Genomic DNA, 12341 nt, shown 5'->3' on the forward strand with positions numbered 1-12341 from the left:
TTACATATAAATGTTTTACTGTCACTTTTAATCAAGTGATTGCATCCTTGCTTAATAAAAGTATTAATTTCTTTAAAAAAAAAAAAAAGCACTATCATTCAAAATGTTTCCACTCCATCCATCTTCTTCTTTAAGTCAACTTTTTTTGTGCCAATCTGACTTTCTGTTTTTTTACATAGTGTGTATTTGCATCTGTGTGCTGACTCTGTGTATGTGGATTTATTGCCGACTGTGTTCAGCGCTGTGCTGGAGGGAACTGGGGATTACAGCATTTCCATAACAAAGCCCAGATAGATTGGTTTAGAGTCCACGAAATACTGCCACTGCTATTGCTATTCCGCACTTGTAGAGTGTGACCAACCTCTGAGAGAGAGAGAGAGAGAGAGAGAGAGAGAGAGAGAGAGAGAGAGAGAGAGAGAGAGAGAGAGAGAGAGAGAGAGAGAGAGAGAGAGAGAGAGAGAGAGAGAGAGAGAGAGAGAGAGAGAGAATGAAAGTAATGGATAACTAAGGGATGACTGCATCACTGTCAGTCAGACTGCATGTTTATTATGTCACATGGTCTCCTGCCCTGTCTGAGATCACCTGGTGCTCCAGCATGAGCTAATTTTAATGTGACAATAGAGCAGGAAGAACACGATTTCTATCATGATTTATTCTGGAGCAAATGGAAGAGCGACTACCGGTCAATATGAGCACCTGGTTTACTCAGCAAATGATTAGTTCACGTGTAAGTGAGCAAAGTAGTTATGTTCTGAATGACAAACTGTAGATTGAGTTGTGCTTAACACCATATCCTTCAAAGCCCCAAGCGATAAATCCCATTTTGTCCATATTAATAAGAGTTTGTAGTGCTAACTATCTGCCAACATCGTGGCTTAGCAACACATTTAGCCACATTTCATTTTTAACGCTGTTATTGTAAACTAAAACTATATTTAAAAAATAAAATGTTTACTGAAATAAAATTATAAATATTAGATGAAAAACGTAAATTTAAGCTAAACCTGAAATAAAAATAAATTAAAGCTAAATAGAAATAATATCAAAAACAATAATAAAATGACAAAAACACATCAAATGACTAAACCTAAAATTAAAATTAAAAATGGAAAAAAGCTAATTGATTAAAGCTAAAATTGATTAAAGCTAAAAGCTAACTTTTTATGATTGTTATTAATAAATACTATAAATATAAATGAATAAAACAAAATTAAAATACTTTTAATGCAAGAAGGTTTAAAACGCACAAAACACTTCTGGACTTCTGGCCCCTCACCATATTTGCATATTGAAAATAAAATAAAAACATATAATCTTATATCACAAATTTGAGTGCCTGCTGATCCCACACTATCTGCTGCTTACTTCTGAACTCCTACATCCTGCTTGGCATAAAATGAATGTCACAATGTTTACAATTCTTGTAAAGTGCATGGACTCCATTTTTAACCTTTCAAATTGAATCCATAGCTTCCTCTAATTCAGAACATCTAGTTTGGCCAAATATTATTTTTAGTTTTTACACTAGTCTCCCTCCAACAAGGTCACAAGGAACATCGGCATTCTTCTGTAACATTTTATAATGACTTTCATTAATAACATTAACAAACATGATTGCGTTTTGGTTAGTCATCATTCGTCCATGTAGATTTAAATGAACCTTGATATATTTATATGAACTTTTGACCTGCAAGTATAATGTTTGTTAACTTGTTAATGAAGGTTCATTCTTTCTTTACACCACAGGAAAGCTAGAGATGATGAGGAAGGGCACACCTTCTTAAGGCACCTCAGACTTGTTGTTTTTGGATAACTTTACGTGTGCAGAATTAATCAGTTTTCCCCAGTGAGGGATCAAAGTGCAAAGATAGCAGGCTGCAAATTATATGACCCTTTTAGTGCATAGAGACAACAAACTGTTGAGCTAAAATGATGAAATAAGACCATCTGCAACCCCTGAATTGTCAAGAAACTATCCTAGTTCAAGAACAAATACATAAAAAAATCATGGTGCAGACTGACCAAAGCCTTTCCAGACTGGAAGAAACATATCACAACCGACAGCAAACTGTGCCCACAGACTAGCCATATACCACCATTCCCATGACATGCTTGGAGAAAATGTTGAGGAAAGATTAGCATATAGAAAAGTTTTACAAGTCACAATCTCCTCAGAGAGCTTTAACCCGAAGGCCAAGGTTGTTTGAAGGATGTCTGGAGTGAATGCTCTGTCCCACTTGGTATAATATAAATAGTTGTCTTGAAAGAATATAGTGGTGTAGGCGTTTGGAATCCAATTAAATTCATTTCAATAAGGCTCAACTGTGACAACTCACTTTTTCAGTGGCCTGGGTTTCTGGAAGTATTTTTTCCCATTTATTTTCTCCACAGACATTCAATTTTTCATATAGACATTCCAAAATTGATTTTTGAACCAAACCATCTGGCTCTAATATAAATCACAACATTACAACCTTTGATTTTGAAGCAAATTTGAAAACCAAAAGACAATGGTGCGTATACTTGCAGCGTCTTTCGCAAATTATGTAATCAAATTATTAGTCCAATGATTGAAATTAAAGCCACTGACTATAAAGTAATTGATTATAAGTATAAAATAGCATATATTTCAGGTATGAGGTCAAACACTAAAGATTTGTGCAAAACTTTTGCCTCATTTTCTAAATGCCGATAAAAAACTAATGTGAAATGACGGTGTTTCCATTAACTGATGTTATGCGATAAGTCATTCCAAAAATCATGGCAACGAATGTTGGTAGGTTTACGTATATCGCAGCCACCGCATAGCCATTATTTTTAATCGAAGGAGACGTAGCCGTGTTATCCATTAATGGCAAGGAAAGCCCCTTATACTTAGGAGCGCCACGTATGAGGTGTTTCTGGGTGTTTCTCCCTCCCTCTGCTTTGAGGTCTTGTTAATTGTGGCATTTTTTATTAGAATCCAGAATTTCAGTAATTATTTTGTTTTTTATAAGTTTAATAAATAACTCTGTCTCGTCTTCTGTCCAAACACACCGCGCCATCTTTAAAGAATGATCAACTTTTACGTATGTCATGTGACCTGAAAATGCGAAAATGTTTCCATTGCAGTTTTGCGAAATATTCCTTTTTCGACTTGCCTGAAAAACGAACTCATGTGAGAGCGCAAAAACTTTTTTGCAATATATGGGAGTTTTTGCAAAATTGATATGATTCCAATGAGTTCAATTTGCGCAATTTGAAGGGTAATGGTCTGGACACGCATCTATTGTAGTGCATGGCATAGCGTTCAATCCATCTAACAGTGTGTTTGTGTGTGTGTGTGTTACTGATGGTGTTGTCAGGGCTGTCCTCTCCTCTTAATTAAAAAAGTCTCATGGCATCTCAGGAAGTATTACTCTGTTCTAGCCTTGTCATCCTCAAGGACCCTCGTCCCATTTGCACAGTCACTATCAGCTATTCCAATTGGCGCATATACCAGGAGCCTCATATCCATCCATTATTGTCAAGCCTGCTTAGATTAGCAGCTTCCATCTGGGCTTTTCTGCACCAGGTGTTATGTAGTGAGGCCATTTTCCCTCTCAAGGTTGCCTTGGTGCCAGAGTCATTTAAGCTGTTCATTTATTGACTCGCTCCGATAAAACCAGTGCTTCCATCGAGAAGGGACAACGTAACATACTCGTACAGGTCCATTCTATCAGTGCCCTCGGAGTGCTGGAAAAGTAAACACAATCTTCTGGGGACTCAGTGCAGACAACGTGATGACTCAACTGTCTGAAGTCTTTTAGCATGCTTCATTTAGGACGGGCACTGACCTTTCCGATTGTATCTCACATGCATCTGTTTTTGTCCTCATTCTATCTATGTTTTTCCATTCTGACCCTGTTTTATGGCCCATTCCTACGGTGGCCGAGAGAGCTCAACGCGCTGCAACTGAAGAAAACGCATGCAAATAGAAGAAAACACATGCAGATAGAAAACAACGCGTGCAAATAGAAAAAAAAACACATGCAAATAAAATAAAACGCATGCAAATAGAAAAAAACACGTGCAAATAAAAAAAAAACACCTGCAAATTAAGAAAACATCTTCATCAGTTTCACAACACACGTGTGCTCCAAATACTCACAACACCACCAAATACATAAACGCGCTGCAAATAACACAGAGCACAAAGGAAATGTTTCCAGGGGAACCAAATAAGTGACGAACCCGGCTGGGACGTGCCGGCATAGATATCCATAAATCTATGCGTGCTGGTGCTTACAGCTTAAAATTATACTTTATTTATTTGTTTATTTATTTATTTGTTTGTGCAAAACATTCAGAGATTACATTTTTTATGACATACAACTTGTATACAATGTACAAAATGTATTAACAATATGTTCAATGTCATCAGAATACAAATGAGAAAAGAACAATGAGCTGGAAACTAAAATAAATAAATAAAAAAGATAAAGAAGAAAAACATGAAGGAAAGATATTTATCTATACATCAGTTACACTGTACAAATTGTCTCATGTTATTACATTTTCATAAAGAAAAGTTTCGTAAGAAATGTTAGGTAATATAGGGTCCAAAATTTTAAAGTTGAGACACAGATATATAACGCATATTTTAAAAGCTTTTTTTGTAAACTAAAAATAAAAATGTATTTGCATCTGTTATGTTAAAGCTGCTGTCCGTAGCTTTTTTTGGGTTAAAAATTATCCAAAATACATATTTGATAAAATACATAACCAGCCAGTGTTCAAAACTATCTGCTTGCCTTAGCTCGATGCAAAACGGTAAGCTTGTAATAATGTTTTTAATTTTAGTGGTACTGGTGGATTTCCGCGGGAGATTCGAGCATGTCTTTGCGTCATTACGTCACATCTGTACACATAAAGAAGGAGTCTCGGCTAGTATAAGCTATATTGCGTGTGAGGATGTTGGAGGTGGAGATTTATAGCCTTTTCTCACAGCACTTGATATAATTAAACTTATCAATTTGATGGCGGATCCAGAAAGGTTCAAACGACGATCATCATCAGTGACAACTAGAGACTCACCCGCTGTAAAATGCAAAAGACTTCGTTCGGACTTCGGAGTGGCTACAGAAAAAAAGAGACTGCAACCGGACCCATGCGAAAACAAGAGCCGCGTTTCCACCGCAGGAACTTTACCCAGGAACTAGGAACTTTGGCCTGGTACTCGGTGTGTTTACACCGCAGGAACCAGGGTCTAAATGAAGTTCCGGGTAGATATTTCCCCCTCCGAAAGTCCCTGCTCGCGAGGTAGTACTTTTTCAAAGTTCAGGAACTTTCGCGGGTGGGGCTTGTGCGCTGAACATGCTGATTGGTTGTGTTCACGCCGCATTATGATTGGATAACTCCGCGCAGCATTTTATTTTAACCGGAATTTTTAGAATCTATTGCAGTTCGTGGCTTCATGCAGTAATGAAGTTCCATGCAGTAAGAGTTGTCTGTCTGCAAATATGGAATTTAATAAAAATAAAAAAGGCAGCTGGACCGACGACGAGATTCAGGCTTTATTAAGCGTATTTGCGGAAGAGAAATTTTCTGCGCGTTCGTCCCAGCCTTCTCACGGTCAATGTCCGCAATAGCTGATAACATACGCTGTCTAATTTTAGATCTAACGTTAGCATTACGAGCTTTCTGAACACGCTTTAGTATCAGTGCTCGTCTCTTTTCTGCCGTTTTGTTAATTACCTGGTTAGTAAACCAATACATCTCAAACAACTGCAGCACAGTGTGAATCTCTTCCATATTTATTATAAATGTGGCGCTCAAAACTGATTACTGTCCTTTACAGTCTACTGTCCGTCACAAGCAAGCAATGAGCAGTCGCGCGCAGTTTACCCGGTACTTTAGACCGCGATGTAAACGCAGAAAGCTACCGGTCTGGGGCAAAAAAAGTTCCTGGGAAAAAAGTTCCTGGGACAAATTGTTCCGGGCAATTGCGGTGGAAACGCGGCTAAGGATAATATCGGAAGGACATTACATGATGTAGTCACGCAATGCTTGCTGACGTTGTTAACATTAACAATTAGAGAACATAGTATAGCTACTTTGCACGTGAAATGATAACTTATAAGCAATTGTTAGATTTAATCAGCGCGATTTACTGCAATGTCAGAACCAGAACAAAAGTGAATGTTTCTTACTAGTTCAGATGACATTTCCCGGTGAAAATTCTTATGTTGGTCATACTTCCAAAAAGAATAATCTGTGATTCTGAATGACAATATCCACATCGGCGCGGTGACTGACAGCTGCACACTCTCCTCAAACATTGTGTTCATCCGCGCAGTGCCGTGTCGAGGGTGTTGAACTACAACCCACGTAAAGTTGATAATTCCGCGAATGACTGCAATTGCAGATTTCGAACAGAGATGGCGACAAAGAGGAAAAATGCCGGACTGCAGCTTTAACAGCATTATATTTCTGTGTTAAGACCAGCTGATGGACACCGTGCTGCGTTGTCATGGGAACATCCCACGTTGTCTTTAGTTGCTCCCTTCATCAAGTGCGTTCCACACGGCTGCCTAACAGCACACTAGAGCCTCGCTCACTCCAAAAGGGCTCTGCAATCTATTGCTCTCGAGCAATAAGCACGTCTCAGCCGGGTTCGTCACTTATTTGGTTCCCCTGGAAACATTTCCGTTGTGCTCTGTGTTATTTGCAGCTGTTTTCTGTATTTGGTTGTGTTGTGAACTTTTGCAGCGCGTTTTCTTATTTGGAGCACACGTGTGTTGTGAAACTGATGAAGATCTTTTTTTTTATTTGCTGGTGTTTTTTTCTATTTGCACGCGTGTTTTTCTATTTGCATTCGTTTTTTTCTATTTGCACACGTTTTTCTCTATTTGTATGTGTTTGCTTCAGTTGCAGCGCGTTGAGCTGTCTCGGCCACCGTACATTCCTTTATTACCTGGATTATAATTCTGATTGGCCAGTTGTGACATTTTGAAGTCAAATTTGTTTGTATAATGTATAAATGTCATAGACTGTGCAAGTTTCATGTTGATCAAATATGACTGATAAGAGCTGCCATTTTTAATATGAGAAACAACAAACGAAACAAACGTGTAACAAAACCACGCAACTCGTTTGAGCTGCGCAACACAGCCAGTTTATTAGCTCTGACCAATACAGCGCAGCATGATCTCAGAACAGCTACTCATGTCACGGGTCAATCTCGATCACGCGATAACGTTACTACACTGCGCTGTGGGGGGATCCATTAAGAAAGCGTTTTAAATTCGCAACTGTTTTAACCGCTGCAGAAGCATTCAAATTCAGTGCAGACTTCTCTGTTGTAAACCATAGATATCAGATCAAACAGCGCTGACGTGGAAACCAGAAAAAAAACATTGTGCCATGAACGAACAAGTTATAGAATGCTTTTTAGGGATGCACCGATTTGAAATTTTTGGCTGATACGATAAGCGATAATTTTCTTATTGGGCCGATAACGAAAACATTAAAAGTGAACTTACATCGGTCGATACCGATATGGAGGCCGACATATCGTGCATCCCTAATGCTTTTCAATTCACAAATCACCAACATTCACCATGGATTTAATGTAGTAACTCTAACTGTAACCATGGTTTTGTGGCAGAAATAGTCAAATGTTTTTACATTATTAATTTCAGGGTTTGTACAACCTTTTGTGAGTGAAATTCAAGTACTTTTCAAGGATTTTCAAGTGCTTCACACTTCAAAGCTCTAAATATTATACAGTTTAAATGTTATTTTTAAAGTGATGACCAAAAACATTATTTGTTCATCTATCAAAGATTGTCCCCATCTGTAAAACCAAAAGTTTCAAGATGTAGGAAAACTAACTCGTGGCAAACGCTTTTCTTAAAAAAAAAAATTAAAAGACATAACCAGTAGATGGCGGCAGAGTAGCATTTATTCGCTTATTAGCCATTTCCACTTGCTAATATAGCTTTTTTCCCCACATATTTTACTTTTAAATTTATATTTAGGTATTGTGAAATCCCTATTATAAAATATCAAATCCTCAATAAAAAATTTTTTGTCAAAGTTTGACGCTTTTTGTACTGAAGTATGAAGTTGGAAAACTCAAGAAGTCTCATGAAAAACTAAAACTTCTTCAAATTGTGAAGAATTACACAGAAAGCAAGTAAAGAGCGCTCCTTTTATAATCACTGAAGCTGTCGGTCAGTTCAGATACTATAGAAGAACAATGGTACATTTAATAAGAGTGGAATATTTATATTTTTCCATATAAAAAGTAGGCTGTTGTTAAAAATACATTTGATATGCATTCTACACTCAAGCTCAGTGTTTTACTGCACATTTGCATTTCCAAAAAAACTTAGTTATTGTACTTATTAATGCAAAACAATAGTAATTTTAAGAATAAATTACCTTTATGACCTAGTCTAATGAAATTGTATTTAGGAAAACTAATGGTCTAAAATATCCAAAAAGAACTAGCACAGTGTTATAAATTTTGTTCACTTGTGTACTTACATTATCCCAAATGTTTAACAAGTCTGGTGAACAAGTCTATGGCAGTATAATTAAATACAGTATGTGTTATACATACTAAGCAAGCCTTTTTGCCAAATGCTGTGGGTACCTTCAAATGTACGATTCTTTTGAACACGTAAAACTGTGCTTTGTTACCCCACCATTTAATTCAACAAATAAAGTGTCATGATTGAGTAATTTAGCATTAAACATTACGTTACTTGCAGCTAATTCATTAGAATGAAATAAAATCATGTGATCAAACGTAACGGTTATAAAAATGTATTTCATTACCTCATTCATGAACATGATTTGTGAGTCCTGTCGTGAAGACAACAACTCCCATAATTCAACGCTCCTTCACAGCATCATCAAGCTACGCCTTATTTTGTTATTGTTTTAAATGTTATTGTTTTAAATGTACGACCTCTAGTGGCGAAAATTACACACTGTGCCTTTAAATCCATTACAATATTCACGGTGTTACTTTATCGTCCTTAAACCACTGTAACCTATTACAAAATTTTGTGTACAAAATATTCAATATTTTTTAGCCTTGAGTAACTGAGGACATTTACTGTAGCTGGTCGTTGTCGCACATTAACTGATTATTCACTAAATGACTATTCACAAGGGTTTTGTAAAAAAAAAAAAAAAAAAAAAAAATGTTTACTAGATAAATATCAATACAGTATGACGTCAGGCTTCAGAGACAAAAATAGCCACCTAAATTTAGAAGACTCTCCTATGAATGCCTTTTTGTTGCATGCTGAATGATGTCACAAATGAGTGAGATATTAATAATACACCTGTCTTGCCGAGATACACAGATCTCATCTTTCTCTCTCTCTCTTGCTATCCTTGTTGTTCTAGACCTGTCTTTTCTGTCCGCTCACTAATAGTGCCAATGATGAGACTCGATAATAATCTGCAGTGCTGAGTCACTCTCCTGTCTTCCTTTACCCAATCTATCAGACAGATGAAGGAATAAACTGACAAAAATAAGAGGTGGAAAGACATTGAAAAAGAAAATATGTTATTGCATTAATGAAAGGGAAACGTCTTAGCGTATGAACTAAAAACAGCTCTGTGCCAGAGCAAGCGAGCATTCATAAAGAGAGGCTGTGATGTCACTGCATGGAGTGAGAGAGAGGAGAGGTGGGGGCTCACACTCCGCTTGCCGCCTACTGAACACACACACACACACATACACACTATCTGAGAGTTACAGCAGGCTGTTCAGAGCAAGAAAGCGACACATCCAAGCACTCAGACGTGCTGCTCACATATACTCTGTCAGGGGCCGGTCATCCCTTTACTCTGAGTGAGCCCAGCATGCCCTCCAGGAGCGTGGACTGTAATATCTCCACCCTCATCGCCTGCGCGGTGGACGTGGAGGTGTTCACCAATCGGGAGGTCAAGGTAGGGCAGGAACTTCCATCCTTGTTTAGGGTATATACAGCGAAGAGTTGGCCTAACTGATTTAGAAAGACGTAAAGACTGTGTCACATTGACATCCTTCATTCTGAAGTACAAATAAAAAGGGCTATAATGTTTAGACAGTGTGTGTATGTAATTATAACAGACTAGAGTGCATCATTATAAATATCTATAAAAAGACACTTTTTTCACTGAAAGGCTCATCGATTGAAATTAAGTGCTTTTATTCGTCTTTGAAGTGATTGTGTTTGTAAATTTGCCTGTTTAAATGATTTTCTGTCTAATAGTTGTTTTGCACTCATTTGGTAGATTGTCCGAGAAAAGGTTTGCCTTGAGTCGTACACTCTCTTTTCATTCACACCGCACACCTCTCGTTACAAAAAAATACAGTGCATCACACTCTTGCCCGACTGACCATCATTCTCTGAAGTCTGTTACATGTTCATCTTTCACATCACGGACTCTGTCAGACCCGACACGGTCAATATTGATTCCACATCCTTCATTTGGATTGGTGTTTACAATGCTTCATTGCACCCTTTGGAATCAGTGGAATCTATTTTAATTGAACTATGTTATACTGTACTTGGCAATTTAGTAAATATTAGAGCTCGGCAACCAGGGTCAGATCTGATGGGGCCACATATCTTCGTCCTGACAACATGTGATGACAATTTGAATGTAGTGTATCCTCATCGTGCATGGAAGGAATGTCAGTAGCGAAGGATTTTTCTTTTATGACTATCAGTGCTCCTAAGCACTATGTATCTAGAAATATATTGGAATTTTTTTTTGTCTAACATCATGGAAGCATCTACAAAGGAAAAATAATGGGACATTATTTCCGTATACAGGCAATGCAGTTATCTAAAATATAATCTCTTTTTTTATCTCACTGAAAAAACTAGCCTAGAAATGATTTTCATACTTTTGGTCACATCCCCAAGAGCCACTGGTGTTACATTAAACTATGCCTTGGTGTCGCTCACAAACAATATTTTGTTAAGCGATATTGAATAGTATATAGAGGAAGATTCTGGAATGGACTCTTTTGTCTTTGAGGATGACAAACACCGTTAAAAACATATGAATATTGTTTAACTTCCTATTCTCTGTGACAAGCGGGTGTCAGAAATGGAAACTTCTGCAGCACTTTTGGTAACACTTTAGTTTGGGGACCAATTCTCACTATTAACTAGTTGCATATTAGCTTGCAGATTATATTGGCTGTTCATTTGTACTTATAAAGCACATATTAATGCCTTATTCTGCATGACCATATTCTACATCCCTTATTCCTACCCCATACCTAAACTACAACAACTACCTTACTAACTATTAATAAGCAGTAAATCAGGAGTTTATTGAGGCCAAAGTCTTAGTTAATAGTGAAAATGTTTTCCCCAAACTAAAGTGTGACCGTTTTTCTGCTTTTCCATAAGTGCCACCTACTGTCAGAGAGTGTAATCACATTTTATTCAGCCTGTCTGATATTTTTTCTGCATTGGTATGAACAGACAATAGCATGTGAAAATCGGATCACATTTTTGTGCTGAACATTGGTGCGAACAAGCCTTTAAGTTGTCCTGTTATTGGTCAATATTATTTTTTCCCCCACCCATGAGGCCTTTATGACAGCAGAAAAAAGTGTTTTGTAGGCTAAAAAAAAAAAAAAAAAAAAAAGCCAAATTTTGATGTAAACAACATTAGGGTTTCTTTTTTTTTTGAAGAAGAAGAAGAAGAAGAAGAAGAAATGATACATTGCTCTTGCCATACAACAACCATATAGTCCACAAAAAGAAAGAAAAAATGTGACTTGCTAACCCTCTAACCCACATCCAAATTTAGATTGAATTATTACTTTGAGTATTGTGCATTACACAAAGCTATGGTTTCAGAAAACCCATAATTTACCCTCACCCTCAAGCCATCCTATGTGTATGTGACTTTCTTTTTTCAGCCAAACACAATCGAAGTTATAATAAATAACATTCTTGGCTCTTCCAAATTTTATAAAGGGAGTGAGTAGCGCCTGAGAGTTTGAAGCCCATGAAAAAGCGCATCCATCCATCATAAAAGTAATCTGTACTGCTCCAGGGGTTAATAAAGGCCTTCTGAAGCGAGGCGAAAAATATCCATATTTATAACTTTAGAAACTAGAATCACTGGCCTTTCATTTTTGGGTGAACTAACCCTTAAACAAAGAAGTTTTCATGTTGTCAAGAATATAGACTGATATCCCAATATTTTCCAGTCTCATATAATACCTCTTTATCTTTCCTATATTCACCATTATAAGATCATGTAGTGTTTCTGACCCCCTGTGTCCGTCTCTTCCTGCCTCATGAGTTTCTCGTGACATGTTTCACATTGCCTGAGCTGTGACTGGG

At 37.3% G+C, this 12341-nt stretch overlaps 1 protein-coding gene across 2 annotated transcripts in view; it reads left to right on the forward strand.

Annotated features, from left to right (window-relative positions):
• rcan2 (regulator of calcineurin 2) overlaps positions 1–12341 on the forward strand; it is a 68718-nt gene that overhangs the window by 35145 nt on the left and 21232 nt on the right. The window contains exon 1 of one of the 2 annotated variants that reach the window (XM_056269118.1): positions 9709–9933. The exons of the other annotated variant lie outside the window; for it this stretch is intronic. Coding sequence (XP_056125093.1) covers positions 9847–9933 — 87 coding nt within the window. The 5' untranslated portion in view covers positions 9709–9846. Of the gene's footprint in view, positions 1–9708; positions 9934–12341 lie in introns of those variants that run through there. 2 annotated transcript variants of the gene reach the window in all.

Source organism: Rhinichthys klamathensis, unplaced genomic scaffold (assembly GCF_029890125.1).
Source record: "Rhinichthys klamathensis goyatoka isolate OS25496 unplaced genomic scaffold, OSU_Roscu_1.1 h1tg000281l_1, whole genome shotgun sequence".
NCBI lineage: Eukaryota > Metazoa > Chordata > Actinopteri > Cypriniformes > Leuciscidae > Rhinichthys > Rhinichthys klamathensis.